The 22,505-nt window shown below is 34.1% G+C and overlaps 2 protein-coding genes across 2 annotated transcripts; both read left to right on the forward strand.

Annotated features, from left to right (window-relative positions):
• Positions 1-1,565: 1,565 nt before the first annotated feature.
• Positions 1,566-13,849, forward strand: LOC133181337 (mucin-2-like). Its single transcript, XM_061315855.1, has 16 exons — positions 1,566-1,852; positions 2,386-2,496; positions 2,755-2,889; positions 3,286-3,336; positions 3,638-3,745; positions 3,906-4,055; positions 5,091-5,165; positions 5,795-5,860; positions 6,195-6,527; positions 6,707-6,748; positions 6,917-7,495; positions 7,597-7,620; positions 9,335-9,511; positions 9,612-9,665; positions 10,086-10,208; positions 13,797-13,849. Exons 1-16 carry the CDS (start codon positions 1,744-1,746, stop codon positions 13,847-13,849), a joined length of 2,190 nt encoding a protein of 729 aa, XP_061171839.1. The 5' UTR covers positions 1,566-1,743.
• Positions 13,850-19,591: 5,742 nt separating this feature from the next.
• On the forward strand, positions 19,592-22,302 carry LOC133181407 (uncharacterized). Its single transcript, XM_061315921.1, has 4 exons — positions 19,592-19,648; positions 21,462-21,532; positions 21,698-22,029; positions 22,237-22,302. The coding sequence occupies exons 1-4, from the start codon at positions 19,635-19,637 to the stop codon at positions 22,255-22,257; spliced, it is 438 nt and encodes a 145-aa protein (XP_061171905.1). The 5' UTR covers positions 19,592-19,634; the 3' UTR covers positions 22,258-22,302.
• The last annotated feature ends 203 nt before the right edge of the window (positions 22,303-22,505 follow it).

A 22,505-nucleotide genomic window follows, 5' to 3' on the forward strand; every position in this document is an offset into this window, starting at 1 on the left:
ATCATGGTCATGGCTTTGAAAGTTAGAGATGTATGTTGCTAAAATCATTGTTAAGGGCAAATGAGTATAGAACGAAAATCAAATATACGGGTTTCAGCAATTTGTTACACTTGTACGTTCTTTACATTCATGCATCAACTGGAACATACAAATTAGAAGAGTTGGAGAGAGATAGAGAGATCGGGAAAGCATTTCATTAGCGTTCATTCTCCAGTTCAGTGTTATCTTTACTATAAAACTTGTTCTATAAATTCCGGTCACTTTGGCCCACTTTCTGCAAGAATTCTCTGCAGACGACCCATTATTGTGGTGATATCTATAAAGTCCCATGTAACCAAGTACTTGACTTCGTACTAATTTTCACAATTTCAATAGATATTTCAATGAATTTGAGTTAACGTCCGTTTCTTTTATGCAGATTATAACAGCACGTTTCAAACATGTGAAACATCGGTACAAAATATCTATTTGTATTTACAAATAGTTAAATGCTTTTCTAATACATGGCTTTTTTAAATTACGATAAAATGATATCTGACATGCATTCACTACCTAGTCCATACCTAATTCATAGCTTCTTTTTTTTAAGGGGAGAAAAAAATCAAAGAAAACAAATTTAACTCCCAATGGCACAGTCAAACATGTGTCATAAAAAGCAGTGCTCCATTAATTTGAAAGTTATTATTATTAACTGTCTGGTTATAATTATTGAGTTTGGGTATAATTAAATTTTTTTGAGAAAAGCCTTATATCCGTCAGGTACATCCAAACATATATTTCATGAAACAAATATGCATACTATGCACTAATTTGTAAACCATTGAAATTCATTTTATTACAAAAAATATTGAAATTTATAAATTAAACACGAAATGATATATGTAGTCATCTATATATTCCAGTACATGTTCTCTGATTTTTATTTATGAAATAAAATTTTAATAATGATAATATATCAATGAATACATTATCAAGTTATTTTATCCATCTTTTTTAACCCTCCATTATTTTTTTTCCTCTGGAATAGATGCGAACTTGAACGTGTAATTTTCGTAAAGGGTGAAACTTTAACACTGTAAATACTCTGTGATAAATCATAATTTGCTGAAATGAAAAAGATTAATTGGACCATACATGTACAACCTGAAGAATTAAAATTACATACATCTGTAAAATATCCCCTTTCGACACTGCGTTTGTCATCTTTTTATAAGATAACCCCCTTTCGGAATTTTTGTTGTATTATTAAAATCTGGTAACCCGCAGAAACTAACTCGTCTTAAGTATATAATTCCTTCAGTCAGATTTACATGATTCCAAAATTTTCGTCCCTTTAGAAATCGAATTACAACGTGACTACAAATTTATAAACAAAAGGAAAGTTATTCCGTCTTTAAGGGAGTACAATAGGTACTTTTCTGTTGACAAGTCCATATAGTACTACCGAGTGCAACAATTTACGTCAACAGGCGTAACAGTGACCATTCAAAAGAAAATGGCGCAGGGAATATGGGTAATTCAAGTGCAATGACTTCGTTGGATTGTATAAAACGGAGGACCCCTAGCAAATTCGATCATAGTTAAGCCGTCACCAAGATAGGTCCCAGAATGCAATAGGAGAATTAAACAGGTGGTCTTATCTTATCGCCCACAGTATACTCAAAGACTCACCCTTCGTTCACTTAGCTGCATTGGATCACGGGAATCGCACCGGCAGCATTTAGCTAACTTATAGAACAAATAATGAATTTCTGTGTTTTATTAACTAGCGCCATATTGGCGGGATGTGTAAATGCACAATTTAGTCTTCATTTTGGAACAAATGCCCCAGCGCCTGCGGCACAAAATTCTGGTAAGAATACTCATTTCATTGAAACTGATAAGAATTTTGACCTCGACAAAAAACCAAAAAATCGGAAAAGTAAGTCCTTGAAATTTTGAGGAATAATCCGCCGCCAGTTTGACCATCACCAATGAAAAATTCATGAAAAGGGGATATTATCGACATCTAGAAGACATACCAAAGGAAATAATCAAACCGAGGCTATCCTCAATCGCGACTTTTTCTGAAGAGGAACGAAGAAATGAAGAACTAATTACACAGTTATGGGTTTTTTCAAATTAATTTTTTTCTTTGTCTATTTTTTTTGTATTCTTTGTAGTAGTTATAGCCTTCGTTTTCGTTTGAAATAATGTTGTAGGAGGAAAAATTATCAAATGCGTAGATGTACGTTAACAATGGCATATCAGCGACCAAAAAAAATATATATATATATCTAATTCTCAGTGTTCAGTTAATATTTTTTGTAAGTATGTTTAAAGTGTATCTGGGCATTCTCATTTGGATGTAAAGTGTTTGTTAATATTGTTTTCTTTTTTGCATAGTTTGTAAAGATAAGTTAGACAACTGCCCTGCATTTGGAAAGACGTCTTGTGTTGCCCCGTACTTGGAATGGGCAAATGAATATTGCCCTCTATACTGTGGCTTCTGTCAAGGTACAGTGTGTACGACATTTAAATCTCCCAAACTGGGCATTGTAAATCTAAATGTACAGTTTGATTGAAAACTCTTCTTTAATTACAGAAATTAAAATGTAATTAGATAAAGAATGTGTTAATAACCCTTGAAATGCATTCAGGAAAGATTGTAATACCAATTCAGCAGCACCCGTAATACAAAGAAACTAATCTAAAACTAATGTATCTGATAATTTTTATTCCTTATATTGAAACAATACCGTCTGTACAATTTAGGCCCCCCAACAACCCCTGCTCCTTGCGTTGATACGAGAAGTGATTGTAAACAGTATGGGCAAGGAATTTGTAGTGACCCAAAATACGCTCCCTGGGTGTTGGAAAACTGTCGCTACTTCTGCAGACAATGCACTGGTAGGATTAATTTGCTATTTCTCGGACATCCTTTGAAATTTATTACTTCTTTCAACATTGCTAAAGCAAAAGAAAAAAAAAACATATTTTAATTTTTTACAGTATTGTGAAAAATTCTATATTAGCTTTCCGAAGTGCACTTCGAGCAGAAAGATTATAAATGAATAAATAATCTATAGAAATAAAAAAAATGTTTACCTTTTTCATGCATGGCAAACGAATATTCGATTATTAAAATTGAGTAGATTATATCTACGTGTACATATACTTGTAATGAATGTTACATTTATTTGAAAGGAAGGAAAAATACAGTCAGTTCAGATATCAATGGCTTAACTTCCCTATAAAATTTAATGTAGTATTTTCACTCTTATAAATAAATAATTAAAATTACAGCGCAACAGCTTCTTACAGCAGATTCCAGGACTACAACTATACCACCAGAGCGTAAGTATTCAAATTATAAGTTACTGTCTCTAATAACCTTTTGCTGTCTTTTTCTAGCTTCTTTTGAGTTACACATTTTTTTCCTTCAATTTCCTTTTTTAACACTTGATTTTATAGAGAATGATCCTATTTAGTTTAAAACAAACAAAGAACAAATAACTAATTTCAAATTAACTTGCATTATATTCTTTTCGAAGTAGTATTCCAATTTTACAGACAAAGAACAATATATTGTCAGGTGTTCTATTCATGGTGTATTCTACTAAATTTAATGCATATAATGTCATTTTTTTTACTATAGGTTGTGTTGATAAACTGGATAACTGTAAGGATTATGGGCAGCAAGCATGTAAAACATATAGACCCTGGGCCGAGGATAACTGTATGAATACATGTAAATTCTGTATAGGTATGTTGTAGCATTGAAAGTCCATTACAAATGTGTAATTAACGGTTTATTTGCTTATTTCTCAATATATAATATTACTTTTTTATTGATTATTTGCTTATGTAATATTGGTTTTATTTATTGATCCTACAATATAGTTTTGGCTTTTTACCATTTTTAGGGCTAGCAACACCAGCGCCACCTTGTATCGACAAAATTCCCAACTGTAAATCTTATTCTGGTGAGGCTTGTACAAATCCGTCTTATCGCCCATGGGCTGAAGAAAATTGCCGAGCTCACTGTCAGTTCTGCACGCCATCTGGTGGCCAGAGTAAGAAAATTTAAATAAATAAACAGCGTTACAAATACAAGATTTTCTAAACAGAAATTTAACAAAGTTATCTATAGTAAACAATTGATTAATATATAGTAAAATCTTAAAAACCTTGAACCTTCACTTTGATTTATTTCGATGCTTTTAAACTTTACTCTGAAACTTTGAATTAATATCATGAAACTTTACTCTACAAAGTACGGTATATTGACAAAAAGTGTTAATATCTTTCAACTTCGATATAAATTATGGTAATTTTGAAGTAATAATTAGGTAAACAAATAGTTTTTCTATTCACTATCAAAACAGCCATGTAGCATCGTTCTTTCAATTTTTTTTTTAAATTTGGGGTGGAGGGATTCAAAATATCTTTTCTACAAAAAAAGCTGACAAGCCAAAAAGGAAATCTGACATAAAAAAGGAAATCTGACATAAAAAAGGAAATCTGACATATCTCAAAAAACCTAATTCATGGGGATGAATACTGTTAAAATGTTCTCTTTCCCACAAGAAAACTTGATACATAAACCTGCATGGGAGGGATTGACCCGGTTTTTAACAAAAAGTTGATGCCTTTCAATAACAATTTCCATGATAAACTTACAGTAAAATACCATGCTGGGGAGAGGGGGGAAGAAGGAAAAAGAAAACCCCTGTCCCTTCCCGGTACTACATGCCTGGACAATATTTTCAGCTCGAGGATTTTGCACGTCCTTCCTTTGTTCGAAAATGCTAATAAACCCTATTATAAAACCTTAAAAAAAAATAGTTGATAAAGTTAATATACATGTAACTGCATGCAAATAGTACATGTATATGCATTATTAGCATAACATTTTTCAGTCAATTTTTCCATACATCTTCCTGACTCTCTATAAATCGACACTGCATACAGTATATTTATTATTTTTAAAATGGCGAGTGGGATTGGAAATACGTATTTTTTTTTTTCAATTTCCAATCTGTTATTTTTTCTTTTCCTCTATATATAATACGAAGACAGCATATTTTCTAGGAAATGTATTTTTACAGGTACCATGGGAGTACCCACACCTGCTATGCCCACACCTGCACTGCCAACAAGTGGCCCAATGATTTTGCCCGCAGGTAGAGGCAGGAGGAGAAGTCACCCTTATCATTTCATTTTTGCTTTCAATGTTTCCAGGGGAAGCATACATGTTCTTCGTTGTTGCAGACTCTATGTTTTTATGTTTTTTCACAAGGTCAACTTCTTGAGGAAGAAGACTTTTCAAAGCACCGATTCCTGCTGCATTCAATATTTATTATTGCATATCATTTTGATGTTTAATTTGTTAATAGAAATTTCGACCTACACTTCATTGTATGTACACATCCTTCGTTGCTTCTTCATGTTCAGTGATTATAATAAATCTTATGAAATTCATGTCTTGTTCATATTTGTCCCTTTGATGCCTGTATCCAATGTTTACCTATGTTATTTTGCAATCCATTTGTGTTATCTTCATCTACATTGAAATGAAGCATTACCGTACTTGTGCCTATCTTCCCATTGGTTTCTGTCATACTTTTCTCCTTTAATATTAATAGAACTTGAATACTTTGTTTCCCTTTCGGATTCCTTTCTTACTCAAAAGAAATATTATTCAATATTAATCAGAAAATTTAATTCAGATCAGATAATAGAAAAATCTTATTCAGAAAATTGATACTTTAAATCTGACATTTTGTTATAATTATTAAACTGTATCTATCAGGATTTGTCAACATTCCCACACCAGTTGCTGGTAGGACTTATGCTCCAAGCAAACGACTTACTCCTCGTTAGTATAAAACTAAATATTTTGTGTGATCTGAGAGTAGTTTAAATGTTTAGCCAATGTCTCCTTGAAGGGAGGTATCTTTCGACAACGTAACAATAGGATACATTTAATGTATTGTTCTAGGTTTTATGTAATGTATTTTTAGGACTTGTATTGTTTTCGATCAATGTATAGAATAAAAAAATTAGTTCCTAGGTAAAAAAAAAAAAAAAAAAAGTGATAGAAAATATTTTACCTATTTAGTTTTAGCCATTTTTAAGATCTGTATTCTTCTAAATTGACAAAATTTGGAAATATTTGCACTTTCCTCACTTGTTCATTGATTGTTTGGCAGCACTTAAACGTCAAGTCCCTCAGCCTCCCGGAAGCAGTGCAAATCATGGTGGACCAGTACCATTCGAACCACATACAAAACATCCGACAACTACTACAACTACCGAAGCTCCTACCACTACTACCACCACAACGGAGGCCCCCACCACAACAGAGGCTCCTACCACGACAGAGGCTCCCACAACTACAGAGGCACCAACTACTACTGAGGAGCCAACCACTACCCCTGAACCCACAACAACTACCACCACAACAACTCCTAAGCCTACCACAACCACAGAGAAACCAAAGAAAGTATGCAACAATCTTTTGGTTCCTGGAACTGGTCCAGAAAGTATGACCTTTCTTTTATTACAATCTTACTATTACCAGAATGTTATTATATACCAAAGTGAATTTCGTGATGCATCTATTTTGATTATTAATCACTTTATTTTTTTCTGTGGTACAGAAAATAACAATTTTGGAATGATGTCATACCATTTTTTCTACCTAAAATTTCTTATTTTGCAGCAAATATGCAACATGGTGGTATGCAACAGCCGGCCCAAGAATGTAATTTGATTACATTTTGATTACATTTTCTTTTTTGTGCAAATATATGTGTTTATAATATGTCCTTTATCTTCTGATATCGTTCAGTAGTCGATCTTTCGCTTAAGAAATATTTAAAAGCAATTAATAAAGCGTATTTCTGAAAACGAAGAACAATGTGTTTTGCAGGTCACTGGGTCACCTCCAAACCAACCGAAAAGCCAGAAACTACCACACCAGAAATGACAACAACCGAGGCTCCTGTAGAACCAGTAGATAACACAACAGATAGCGGGAATGAAACGACAACAGAAATGGTTACAACAATGGAGCCTCAAGTTACAGATAATGGCACTGGAATGTCTGGAAATGAAACCGATACTAATTCTACTACCCCTGATAATGGGTCCGGTATGATGACCACAGAAGGACCAAGTACTAATGAAACTACTCCTGAACCAGTCACAACTAATGTCCCTGTTTCGACAACAGACAATGGATCTGGATCAGACAATGTAACAAGTATGGGAACCGGAAACACAACTGACTCTGGGGTAACTGGGTTAACAGTATCTCCTGATAATGGGTCAGGCACTAACTCAAGCAGTGGGCAAAACACAACAGCTGGAGGTTCTGGATCAACCGGAACAACGTCAACTCCTGATAATGGATCAGGAGTATCTACAACAGAAGGAAGCAGTCAAGCTGGTGGAAATAGTTCCCTCGTTCCGGTTCCTTGTGGTAGTGGACCTGATACTTGTGGACAGGGTAAACAAATTGCATTTATTACTCATACATTATGAATCCATAATGATAACCTTAATTAGGTTTTGATAAATTACTTTTGCATTGTTTTTTTTACATTTTAGGTGGCGTTTCAACCGACAGCACAGGTAAATTATTATAGTGTTATAAAGATGGATGATTGGTATTGCTTTAAGCTTGCTTTCACTTTCTTGTGCATAACTAGAAGGTTTCAAAGGACAATGCTTTTTTGCTTTTGCCTATTGCTTTTCTCTCCCTTCTAGTACCTTCAGGTGCAAATACAACCAGTTCTGAAAATGGTGGATCAGATAACACAACAATGGTAAATCCAACTAAATCACCAAACGGACCAAATACCACGGACATGGTGAATCCATCTAAAACAACTTCAGTTGTTGCACCTACTAAACCAGACAACGGTTCAGGGACCACTGGAATGGTAGATACAAGCCAAGTTTCAACTGACTCTGCTGTACCCACCAAGAGACCTCCTGGCAGCACCACTCCATTGGTTGTACCAACAAAGCCAGCCACTGGTTAGTTATCAAATTTCTTCTGACATTCTTTATAAATAAATGTGATTGACATTCTGGCGTATGTTATGATTATTAATACGGATCACTGTTCTAATTTTATTTTAAAAGAACCTGCACAACTGTTTATTTAGATTATTTAACGTATTTCTGTATTGCGTATAAGTTATAATGATTGGATTTTTCTCTATCCATTTTAAGGGTCTACTGACGTCACCAACGATAATGGCAGTGGTACAACTGGTTAGTTATTAAATTTCTTATGACATTCTTTATAAATAAATGTGATTGACATTCTGGCATATGTTATGATTATTAATACGGATCACTGTTCTAATTTTATTTTAAAAGAACCTGCACAACTGTTTATTTAGATTATTTAACGTATTTCTGTATTGCGTATAAGTTATAATGATTGGATTTTTCTCTATCCATTTTAAGGGTCTACTGACGTCACCAACGATAATGGCAGTGGTACAACAGGTAAAGTTCGTGAACCGTGACTAGACTACCACTGCACAACATTAAGTTCGTGAATCATGTCTAGACTAAGACTTTGAACAATGGTCTCTTTACAAATATTTAATTTGCATTGAATAACCATCTTTTTTTTTAAAAAAGAAGGCAGTTATGGCAATTAATACAGAATGAAAGTAAGTTTAAGCATTGAGAAAACTTTTGTGAAATAAACTCCCTGGGGACTGCTTAATTTTTTTACAACGCAAATGTGGCTTAGCTTACTTTTCGCACATATGGCTCTTTTTACAAATGCTTTGATACTTCTTTATAAATTGTTACATGTTGATTTCGACATTGAAGTCTGCGTCTTAAAAGCATTCTTGTTTTTTTAAAATATGAGATATACCAAGATATTTTTAAATTTCGTTTTTATAAAACTTAAATTTGTTAAGTTTTCATTTGATATGGTCGTATTATATGTCTTTATAGAGTAGCTTTTCTCTATAATTAATCTCCATACTTTACATTCTTTGTTTTAAAATATTTTGACTTTATAAATCAAAAATTGATATGTATGGTGTATGAATCAAAATTTTGTCTTTTAGACATCAACATTACCGATTTCCATCCTCAACTGTTTTTTAAAAAATCGGGATTTTAGTTAACACATATTCACATATATCTTTTTTCAATAGCATTATTTGAAAGCTTTACATGAATTTCATTTTCTATATCATACTATAATGCTTAATTTGAAGTCAAGTTGTTTATTTTCCCACCTAAAACTTCTAAAGTGACTATATGAAACTTCTTTTCACATAAATAGCATTATTTTTACATTTTCCTACAGTTATAGCACCCACTAAGGCCCCTGTATCCACCACCAGTCCTCCTAACGAAGTCAGCACACCAGTCGTAAGTAGTAGCGATTTACCAAACCCTAGCACAACACCACCAGGTATCCCTACAAAGCGACCAACTAGTAATGCAGAAACCACCACAGAGATGCAGGTTCCCCAAAAAAATGGTAAATTTTCGTTTTAAAAATGTTAAATGCAAAACTTTTTTAACAATGAATTCTCCGATGAATAGAAATTGCACATTACAAACGGGTTTTTTTTACATAGCATCCAACACTCCAGATCTGAGTGTGACTAATGGTTATACTGCCGACACCAGTAGTGAGTAGTCTTACTATATAAACTTTATATGAGATAGTGCTGTTTATTAAAATGGTATCATCATAATGATATCGATCAGTACATGCCAGATTTCACGTTGAATCAAAATCTGATCAGTATATTTTCATATTTTATACGTAGAACGTTCGTAAAACTTGTATTGACGTGCAAATCTTGAAGAACTGTGACTTGACATTGTAGAATTAATCCCTTTTCCAGTTTATTTTTGTAGCATGCACAGAATACTTTTTATTTAAATAAAACTGGCCAAGAACGTTATTGCAAGAAAAGAAATCAAAAGCATTTTGAATGGGGGTACACTTATATAGGAATGGTTATACTATTTATATTTACATAACGTGATATAGTTCTCTGTCTATATTTTGATTATTTCTTAAAAATTAATTTATTTGTTTTCAGAGTGTGAAGATAATCCAGATATTCAGTGTATCTTGTATAACTTTACCCGTGTTTGTGACGAAAATGGTATATATGCACCTTGGGCAAAACAGAACTGCCGAGCCTATTGCGGGTATTGTCAAGGTAGGTATAATATGAGACAAAATAAACTATGTAGCACATTACGGTGGCAAATAATGTTCATAGATATGTGAAATTCAAAAATAAATAAAGGTGATTGTTTTTTTAAAATGCTAATAATTTAAAAAAAAAAAAAAGGAGCAAAAAACACAAACAAGCATAGAGTGCCATTCCTGGATAAAGCGATTTTTTTTTAACTTATCTTTTAGTTTTAACAACAACGATACCATGTAACGATGTACTACCAAACTGTGATGAATACCAAAGCGATATGTGTACAAACAACCTGTACCGGTTATTTAGAAACAGAAACTGCAGGAAATTCTGCGGAATCTGCTCAGGAGGTATTAATCATGAAATATCGTAAAGCTTATATTGGGGTCTCAAAATAATAACATTATTCGTTGACATATTCTCAATCTTTTTAAGAACTGCGAACGATAGCATTGTTCTCCCGCCTACCTCCAAGTCAATTTTCAAAAATTAACACATTTGAATGATTTTTCATATTTATATAGATATTTATATGAATTTTCATAAAACAATACTTCCTTGGGAAAACAAAGAGAGATAACTCTATAATTTTGGTAAAACTTGTGTTTTTCACTATAGAAATCAACGGAAAAACGGAAAATATTTTTAAAACATCTTCCTCCTCCTCCTCCTCCTCCCCCCCCCCCCCCCCGTGAAACAAAAATTCCTTTTTACAGGTATTATGGACTGTCATTTCACAAATTCATACTAAAGCTTTTTGTGTTTCACGGGGGGGGGGGGAGCATATATTTACAGACAAAAAACTACAAAAATGCTTATTTTTCACCAAATTCAAAGGGTTTTACAACTGAAAAATTGTATTTTATTAATAATATATGTTTAATTTTATATGGTTAATACGTACGAAAAGATTTAAGGAACATTTATTCATATCCAAGAATATTTCAAAATGTGTTGATGCTTTAAAGCCCAATTTCAATGGATAATATCGTCCACCTCCCTTATTTAAAGAGCTGGAATTAGGGGGTATTTAACTATATAACACTGACATTAAAATAATCAGTAAATTACCATTGAACTGTTCTTTGCATTCAACAAAGATTTTACGGCCAAGTTGCCATTAGTATTGAATGTGTAAAATGTAGGCAGGAATCAAGAGTTAGCGTGTGTAGTTCTTTGTCTATTTGCAAAATGTTTTTGAAATGAAGTTCTCTTTAATTTTTCCAGACTAAAGTTACGTGAGCTAAGATTTTTTAGGCTTGCATTGATCCCTATTTTAAATTTCCTAAGTGTAGCTTTTTTTAACATTATATTCCTCTTCTTTTTCAGATTTTGATCATTTACCTGTCACCCCATCTTCCAATCCATCACTTTAACTGCAAATACTTCTTCATTTAGTGGCTGTATTACTCAGACAAAAAATGCGTTAGAGCTGTAGATCTTAAAACACAATGTTTTTACTGAATAAAACAGAAAATGTACTTGATTGCGTTAATTTATTAATATTTTAATACAAGAAACAACGATAAAAGAGCCTTTTCTAGAATTGCATTAATTTTTAATTCCTCAAAATACATAAAGTTAGGAACTTAATGATAGTGTCACCAGTGCAATACTGAAATCACATTACTGTAATATTTTAGGCTGTTTTCTCATGAGTCGAAGCACTCCCGTCTTAACTACTGCTTATTAAGCTTTGGTTGCTAGATACATTAGACTCAGTTTAACCATATTTACTACCTGCTTTTTGATGTAAGACTGTGAAACATTTACTAGCATACTTGAAAGTTGAGAATTTAGACATTTCCATCCAAGTCAAAACATTTGTTAACGAAATTGGTACGATTATGCGCGGGCGTCCATGAAAGCATCAGATTTAAATTGCTGCATGCTAAGGTACATATAACACATTAAACATGCACTCCTTTGTAATACCATTTAATTGAATTGACCTAAATGGATGGAAATGATAAAAATTATATTTCTAACGTAGCCTGTTCTTGTTCCACTGTCTTAATATTATGAATAAAAGCATGATCTTTTTCATTCGTCAACTTAATGTAGGGGATACTGTTAACTAACTATTATTCGCGTCATCTTTTATTCTCGATTCGTCAGTTTGAAATCAATCCGCGACGATTAATTTTTGCGACTGAAGAAACATTCTTTACTAATACAAAGCAAAGTAAATGGTTCGCGGCGATTAATATTTGCGAGTTAAAGTAGGTCGCGAAGCTCGCGGATTTTTCTCGCAAGCGAATATTATTATTAAAATTAGATCATTCTAAAATATTGGACTGGTTGAGGTGAATAGCCTGTCAGTCCAGAATTTTTTTTTCAGAATGAGCCCTAGTATTTCACAAAAAGTCTATTCCTAGCATTTTACAACCTTAATACCTCCTTAAGTGTATTTAATTTGATAAATTATATAGTTGTACTTATATATACACACGATGAATCACACACGAAAAAAGGCATGCTAAATATAAGTATTGTCCCATTTTACCGGCCCATACCGGCATACACCCAGACAGACAATTTGATATTGCGGTGTCTTGATATATTAGTAAATTGCACACAACAGCTGCACATACATTTAAGATGAAAATACAGACATTTAATAAGTGATTATCTATTGGTGAGGTCGATACCTCTGTTGACATTTGCGGTGTGATGAATTCCGACACCGAGACTTACTGTTACTGCTTTCCTCTAAGTCCCATGTTCTTTTGTCAATCCCTCCCTGGGTTCAGGATATGCATGACTTCCAATTATTGCAACGTTGAATTCGGATATGAGAAGGCAATGTTCCTCGTTCTGTTTCTTTGTTCCGGCCTGTTACTTGCGATTTTTTACTCTGACCACTAAGATATGTCCATTTTTTTCAGTTCATCTACTGTCCCGCTGTAATACGTTTTCTTTATGGTAGTAACTTAATCGCTATTGCTATTTCTTCTTATACTTGCTCCCTTTTTGGCAACGTTAGTAAAGGTAAAATTTGAAAATGACGATTTTCCTCTTTTCAATTTCATCTCTCAATTAAGATAAAATTTCCCATTGCTAAAAAGTTTATCTGCGTTGCCCAAAGAAACCGGTTCCGTGTCGTCAACCCGTATTGAGGAAATACAATGCGAAGGATAAACAATTGGTGGATCTTAATTTTGAGATGATTTGTATGGGATTGATTGTATGTTGTCTTACGTCCCATTCAAGAATTTTTCACTCATATAGAGACGTCACCATATACCGGTGAAGGGCTTCAAATTTTGACCTTTACTCGGCACTCAGGGCCATTGAGCAGTGAGAGATCTTTATCGTGCCAATGCCTGCCGTGACATGGGGCCTCGGTTCTTAAGGTCTCATCCGAAAGACCCGCAACTTTCACTTCAAAGTGCCGAGCGCATGGCGAAGGAACAGTTGCTACCCATTTTTTATCGACTTAGGTCAGTCGCGGCCGAGATTCGAACTCACGACCTCCCGATCACGGAGCGAGTGCTCTACCGACTGAGCTACCGTGAACGGTTGATTTGTAGGAGAACAATGTATTGTATTTTATATGAATGAAATGATATAAATTATATAAAATGTGTTTAATAGCGAGTGGACATGGTCGCAGGAAGGAGCTTGGTGGACACAGGCGCGATTCCTAAGAATTTTCAAATTATATGACTTTTAAAAAGAAAAAAAATGAAAATATATAACTAAACCTAAGTACAGTCAGTCCTCAATACACTGCCGCCTTTCGTAATTTCGAAATTATGGCGGTATAATGAATTTGGCGATGAACCGAATTTCGTATCTTAGGGGAAATAAATTACTGTTCTTTGTACCATAGAAGTAAGAAATAAGATTTTTTTGTTGTAGAATATTCAATAATTCTTCATTTTCCTATATCATGAATTCACATTTGAATCAATACAATAGTTTCAATATATTTTTTAGCAACAATTTTGCTGCTTCTGTGAAAGCTCTCTTAATAATAGATTAACCTAATAACAAAATAAATTGTGAATCTGAAAAAGAAGCTTGCTCGACTTAAAATTAGGAATACACTCATATGATTTATAACTTTTGACCTCCATCTACCAGAAGTTTTGATGACTTCGATTTCTGGTTAGAACCACTTAACGCTTGATCGGTACTTACTCCAATTCTAAAAGAATGTAACCTTTGACTGGGATGTTCAAAGCTAATATATGGCCTTTGTCAACATAGCCCTTAAACTGGTATCTGGTCACCTTCCAAAGTGCCAAAATAGTGGACCATCAAGATTGGGTTGAACCCCCCAAAACTTAAGTTCACATAGGGACAAGCCACACCATGCGATGTCTAAAGTAGTCCGCCATGGACTACCTAAACCTTGACTATTACAAAAATTAAAGTATGCCTTTAAACTCATTTGGTGTGTTTTCATCTTGTGATTTAGATCCTTGTAAGAGTCTTCCTATTTCAAACTGGAGAAGAGCTTCTGAAATTTCAGTGACACTGGCAAAGGTGCTTCTGGGTATCTTGTGCAGCCAAGCGGAGGCGACGCCACTGTTTACGAGAAATTGCATCATGCAGCAAATACAGTATAAGTGGAATTTCTAGCGAGACGAAAATTTAGCGATTTATCCCAAAAATTCTAGCGATTCTATAATGTCAACAAAGATATCTTTAAAAGCCGATGCGGAATAAATTGTTAGCAATATTCAATTTTAGCGAGATATTTGTTAAGTTATCGCCCATAAGCAATATCCAATTAATACGATAGGGACCAGTTCAAGTGTTTTCATATCTAAGAGTTCCTTATCGGTCACTGGGCCAAGAAAATTTACACCAAGCTTCAATAAAGTAAGCACCACAACCTAATGATCCCAAACCAGTGCTGTCTGTAAAAAGCTCTAAGACCTCAGTCGAATTCCACTCAATTTCCGGTAAATAAATCTGGCCAAAGCATCTTAACCACTTTAACATGTCTTCTCCCATTTCCTGACTTATTTTAATGTAGTGGTGTTAATGGTAAACCCCAAATATTTCATTGCATAGGCGTCTTACGAAAGCTGGCCCTGATGCAGCTGCCCGAGTAAAGAGAGTAGGTTTTCTTTATAGGGACATGAGGTCTTTAAGTGTAATCTTTTTCTTATTCATGTGTTTGCAACATGGACACATTTTCTAGAAGAGATTCTTACGATCATTTCTATGGTGTCGCCCGCGTAGCGCAGTGGTTAGAGCGTTCGCTCTAGAGTCGCGGAGTAAGGAGTTGATCCTTACGTCGCGGGTTCGAATCCCACTGTGGGACGTGTACACCGGTCTTTCGAATGAGACCGTATAAACCGAGGTCCCGTGTCGCAGAAGGTGCTGGCACGAAAAAGATCCCTCACTGCTCAATGGCCCTAAGTGCCGAGTATAGGTCAAAATTTGCAGCTCTCCACCGGCAAGTAGTGGCGTCTCCATATGAGTGAAAAATTCTCGAGAGAGACGTTAAACAATAAACAAACAAACATTTCAATGGTGTCTATTTCAAAACCTAAAAATACAAAATTAAAGGTGGGCCCACAGATTTTTTTTCAGTTAATGGGACCCTAGCTGGCAGCAAATTTTCCTGAAGTCTGCATTACCTTAGAGCAGAAGTTGTGCCACATGCAAACGTAAAATCATCGATATAATACTTCAAAGTTTGGACGTCACTAATTTCTGAAGTTACCCAATGAAGGAAAGTAGCAATTTTTTTCCAAATACATTGCAAGATAAAGAGAACCCCCATTGGAAGGCACTTCTCAATATAGAACATACCGTCGAGCTGAAAGCCTAGTAAATCAAAATCGCTTAGAAATATATAGGTAAGAGTCTGAATGCACATTAAATATCAAACTTGCCAATATATACACTCTTCCTCACTTTTGCTGTCATTTCTATTTTGCTAATCGCCCGCCTGGCGCAGTGGTTAGAGCGTCTGCTCTAGAGTTGCTCTAGAGTCGCGGAGTAAGGAGCTGCTCCTTACGTCGCGGGTTCGAATCCCACTGCGGGACGTGGATACCGATCCTTCTGATGAGACCGTATAAACCGAGGTCCCGTGTCGCAGTAGGTGCTGACACAAAAGGGCGAAAAAATCTCGAAAGGGACGATAAACAACAAACAATTAATCAATCATCTATTTTACTCTTGAAGAGAGATCTTCTATAAAGTTGGCTCAATCCTGGCAAAGTTGATAGTCCCTGCTTGGAATATTCGATTGAGAGAAGACATGATTGGTAGTACATTTCATCTTTCAGTATGAAACAGATACATTTGATTTTATGCATTTTGGCAAGAAGACCTTTGGCAATGACTTCATCCTTCATTTCTCTTAGGGTTTGTAGGATGGAGGTCCATAAAGAGCCCATTCACGTCTGCCCCAAAGGACAACAACCATCTTGTTGATTAAGCCTTCTTCACCTTCTGCACGACAGCTTTCCTGGCCTTTTGTAGGAGTTTAACTGAACAGTAAGCCATCTCTAACTGCACTCTTACTAAAACTACTGTTCCCTTAGGAGAGTCCTCAAAAAAAAAAAACAAAAAAAACCAAATTCCACAATTATCGCAGGTAGTCTGATACCTTCTTCATATATGCTGTTTGATCACATGATTTGATACATGCGTATGTCAAATGATGGCAAATACATGTACAGTGAACGGAAATGAGCTACGGAAACTCCTTTCTCAGTCGTGCACACAGGCCATTTAATTTCCCTGGCATAACACTGGCTCCATCTGTAAGTAACCACATTGGACAATTTGGAGACATCATCATCCAAGGCGTGCAGTTCGCTGGTTATCTTGACACGAATTTATGCATTATCTCACTGTTTGCAGGTGTGGAGTCCTCCAGATCACCAGCCACAGTACTGTATTTGCCATCACTTCATTATCTCCCTTTGTATGGTTCCTCCATGTTGAGCGGAATTTCTCTGTTCCTCTGAAGCAGTTTTCTTGAATCGGACTGCAGGATCTTTGTTGTAAACCTTGGGTTTGTTCTGTAAATTGTGTTCATCGTTTTGTTTACACAACAAACAATTCGTGCTAATCCTCAAATACATCTAAAAAAACATTCAGATTTACGTAATCTGGGCTTTTTAGCAAAGTAACCCGTAATTCTATCCATCGTCTTAGATTGAAAGTTTTCCCGATTTTCGATCCCCATTTCATTTTGGCCCCAAATTAAATTAGGGATCGTTACACTCAAATAAGGTAACACTTCTCTTCTTTGAAAACTATTAAGGTGCTTGTATGTGATTGTAATTCATTTAAATGAAAGAAAATCCTCGGTCTTAATTTTTTTAAGCTTTACAACTTACATGTTAGTAGCCAAAGTAGGCGTTGAGATTGATACAAGTAGGGGGTGAGAAATCGCCGGTTGCCCTCTCAAACCCTCTATAATTTTGGGACCCCTATATATAAATGTTTAAAAAGAATTTTATGGAACGTGAAATTTTTTTCATATCTCCCAATATCCTCTTTGGTTAAACATGATGTTTAAACATAGCAACGAGTTACTTGAAAAAATTATAAACAAGAATTTAATGCAATTTCCATGCCACTGAACTACTGTTAACTTTGTATCCAAACTTACATTATTCTGAGTATGACGTCATATTTTCATGACTAAAATGACTCAAGTATTTCCAGTTTTGTCAGAAATATAAAAAAAAATTCGGAATCTCATTTCCGACACATGGGAGTCTGCTGGGTTTGAGAAAATTTCTATCACTCATAAAAATCGGAAAAACGACAGGCAACACAAGCAACAGGATTGTCATGATATTAGAAGTATGGAAAACGGCATTTAACGGGTGTAAATAAATGACACAGTGCTTGCTCCATGGGTCGGATACATTATCAAGCTTGAAAAACTGCTTTTGCTTTTTTTTTTTTTTTAGCTCTTTGTTTTGTACGAAATGATAAGATCTTTTCCAGAGGTACTTTCACTTCTATATTCATTTTCCCGAATATCGCTTAAGTACGATCTCTCTGACTGGTCAAAATTTTAATGAATGTTTTAATAGAAAGGTCACCAGGAGATGACCCTAAATGGAGTTGCCTTAAGATCCTTGTGTAGCGATCTATGTGAGCGGATCAAAGGATCGGATTTTGATCAGATTGTCCGAGAATAATTCAAGCATCATACTTTAGGAGAATGATTACTAGTGACTGAGTCAGTAGAATACAGGAAAATAAAGTGAATTAGGTTGAAGCAAGGAAGGGGTCCAGGATGGTGTCCTCCCTTGTGTTGTTTTGGTATAATTTATTTAATATAAACCAGGAGCAATCCATGTACATGGAACTGAAAGGCACATGATAACATGTTCTTACGTATCTCATCACTAATCCAAACTTTTTTTAGGGAATTCTAAATACCTTTATCTTTCAATAAATTCGTTGGCCACCATCATATTAGGTTTTTTACGTTTATTTCGTCTGCAAGCAATAGAAAAAAAAAACATGTGCAGTTTGATAGTGATGTGCTTGGCATATAACTATGTTGATGTTAAGATGGCACAATACTTGTTTATAAAGAAAAGATAAACCTTTTAAAAATCCCGACATTGTTCCTGTACCTTTCCTTTTAGTTTTTTAGTCAAGGCAAAACTGGGTAGAGGAATTTCGATTTCCATTATAAAACAAGTGGCTTAAGCCTTTTGGCTTTTAAATATTGATTTATACATGTATTTGTTACTGCTCTTATTAAAATTAGAAGAAAAAAAATTCCCATGGACCCTACTAAATAAGTGTAGATGAGACAATGTATAAATACCCTGCATCGTATTTAATTAATTATACTTTCTGGATCCTTCCGAATTGCAGATCTCGAACTTCGGCATACTAGTATCTCCATTCATTCCGCATCTAATTTCGCGCCATTATCAAGCGGTTTTTGATTGAACAATGACAATTCATGAACTTCAATACAACGTTAGGCCTAACAATTTAGTTTAAACATTTTTCCAAGTATAAGGAAATAGGAGGATTAATCGTTGGGTCTATAATTGTTGGGTATTTGACTCGACAACTCCCGAATACCCGACAACTCCAAAAAGACCCGACAATGAAAAGACCCAGCAACAAGCTCTAAGCAGTTGATCAGACAATAGATCAAGTTTATAAAGTTTATATATATATATATATATATATATATATATATATATATATATATATATATATATATATATATATATATATATATATATATATATAATGGAAGATTATTTAGAAATACAATAGACAAAAAAATAATTCTGCGATGAATTTCTCTTTTATTACAAATAAGTTGCCTTCTTTCTCAAAATTGCTGTCAAAAATCAAAGCATATAAAGAACGTGCAGTTAACGCATGAGTTACCCTAGGACAAGAATATTTTTATATATCTCCCATCATTCCTTTGTGTTTTACTGGTGTTGCCTTCAGCCATATTAAAACATGTCGTCTGCAAGGTAAGTTATATTCTTTGTTTCGAGTATGAACAATATTGCGAGAAATAATTTTTACTTTTGGCATGAAATGATTATGATTTTGTCTATTTCATTAAAAAAAATGTCAGCATAGTTGGAATTCATCACGAATCATTTGAACAGAACTAAAACAGAGAAGTGAAAATCCTGAGCATTCATTACTTCTGACTTGTAGTCCCCAGGTGTTTTCTTTTACGATGTTTTTGTACAAATTCACAATTTATGATTTTTAAATCAAAGACCCTGGGTAAATTATAAACGTCCATTCTTTGGGAATTGCTAAGACAGAGCACAAACTGTTTTACTCTTCATTATTCATTTTAATTTTAAAGTTCATTTACATGTACTGTAATTGACCTACCTGAAGTTTTTAATAGGAATATGTGGGACAATTTTAATATTTGAAAAAACAGTTTATATGATATATTGTCTATTATAATCCAGAATTTGGAATAAAGCTCGTCTTTTTCCAGCTGTTGCAACACTTTCCCATCACTTATCAATCATATTTATCCTGCAAACATTCTCTCTGTCTGTCTGTCTCTCTCTCTCTCTCTCTGCATATCCCAATTTCCACCACTATTACTACATAGATTGCATGTTTCACAATCAAAATTTACAGTTAATTTATCTATATACATGTATGTATATAACTATGTTGATCATAAGTAAATTTGCATATATTGTCATAACTAGGCGATTATTAATATTTATAATGTAATTCAGAAAGGAGAATTTATAAAGAGGAAACATTGCTCGTTATATACAGTCATGTGCATTTTTTTAAAAAAAAAATATTCTTAAAAAGAATGATAAGGAGATAATTTGCTTATAACCCCCCTTCCCTACAAACGTATATTAATATCTTGCGAGTTACTTGATTTAAAGACGAAATCCATATTTAGATCATGATTTCCGATCAGTTACCTTGAGGAGAGCATAATAAAGTCCTGTCATTCGATGATCTTTGTTATAGCCATGCCGGAAGCATTAACCAATAATTAGTACAGTGTGTACTGTACGTGATGTGTTTTACGTAATATTGATACATGATTAATCTAGTAAAATTTAGCGATATTTCGATTTTTTTTTAAATGTTATCTTTTTTTAAAATCAGTTTGTATTGCACTGTTTTGCAGGTAACTAAATTGATTGGCATATTCATGTTCAATAAATCATTAAAACAAGTGTGGTCAAATAACACGATGACAAGTAAGTCCTAGCCAACGGGGCAAAGACAAAATCACCTGGTTATCAAATATAAGCAGATTTTAAACTATATTTGTTTTCTGATTAGTATTAAAATTAAAAGGAAAACTGTCCTTTACATTAGCATTTTTCAAGTTTGTCTAAGTCGAAATGTAAAATACCTGTAATTTTTCACACACTAAATTTCTTATTTTCATAAGTTCTCCAGAAATACTCGAAATATAACAAGATACTGCACGACAATTTTTCTTCGACCACGATACAATCTATAGAAGAATCCTTACACCACCACCACCCCACCACCCCCGTTTGTGGAACTTTTTCCTTGATTTGATTTCTGAATTTCATCCACCAAAACCATATTGCTCTCGAATACTACTTTTAACGGCAATACCTTGAGACATTCTTTTCTAGTAATTGACACTGAATGAAAGTATTAATGAACATAAAGCACAAATTGTATCAATAAAACACCATGCAGTCAATTTTTCTTTTGTTAATTGATTATTAGTATAATTAATATTCTTCTTTGAATTAGTTACTTTTTGGAAATCGTTTATCAATTGTGAGTTTCATTTATTTACAGGATGAATTACTCTGGATTCTTTGGAGTGACCCTCTATCTCGCTGCTACAATATGCATTACACTAGCACAATGTAGGTACATAGTTAATTTCAAATAACTTAAAGATTGTTTTCATATCGCTAGTGAGTTTTAACTGCTTTGTAATTGGTAAGAGATATTTTAATATTTGAAAAGAGCAAACATAGACCTATATGTATTGTTTATCATCACAAGTAAATCTCTTATTCTTTTTTCAGTGGAGTGTGCCAGGTATCCGTTATGCGCCGACAGCATGTTCAAAAAGCCCATTGTGATAGAAACTCGCTTCAACAACTCCTTTATTGAATCTGTAAAGCTTTTAGAACGCTACTCGTACTACAAATGTGAACCCAAAGAGGAAAAATACGGAATCGGAGCAGATAGCAAAGAATGGTGGGTGTTCAAGGGCTGTGGAGGGGTCTTTGAGGTCAAAGAGTGCGCAGAAGAGGCTAATGTTGCATTGCAGCAGAAACCGAAAGAGATGATTAAAAATCACCATCGTGAAATTGACAGGAAGTGCCGTGTTGGATTAGGGTTGGAAAAACCAGAGGTACATATTTAATGTTTCATTGGCAATAATAGAAAAAAAACTGTTCTTGATAATCAAAAAAAAAAAAATAAATAAATAAATAAAATAAAAATTACGCTAAGTACCTTAGCATTACTCACAAATGTACATTTGATGCCGCCTCCCACTCTATTTTAAAAACTGATTGAAACTGAAAACTGATTGCGTCATTCTTTCTCTCTCTTTCAGAAAGTGTCGGAGTCTTTTTAAAAGTCCACAACTGATTGTGAAGTTAATAAATTATTTACTATTTCATTTTCTTGTCTTGATGCATTCATAATTCATACAATCATTTACAAGGGAAAGAAAGATATTGTAGATTCTGCAGTACAAATATGTATATTGTTCAAAGAGGTGCATCAACATCTTTAAGAAGTATCCAACTGATCTATAGTTATGTTCAAAGTTGCAATGTTTGTACAAAAAGGCAAAGCAAACATAAGTATCTTTTCACAGAA

This window comes from Saccostrea echinata, unplaced genomic scaffold (assembly GCF_033153115.1).
Source record: "Saccostrea echinata isolate AGI-Se365-2 ecotype Australia unplaced genomic scaffold, CSIRO_AGI_Sech_v1 ptg000008l, whole genome shotgun sequence".
Lineage (NCBI taxonomy): Eukaryota > Metazoa > Mollusca > Bivalvia > Ostreida > Ostreidae > Saccostrea > Saccostrea echinata.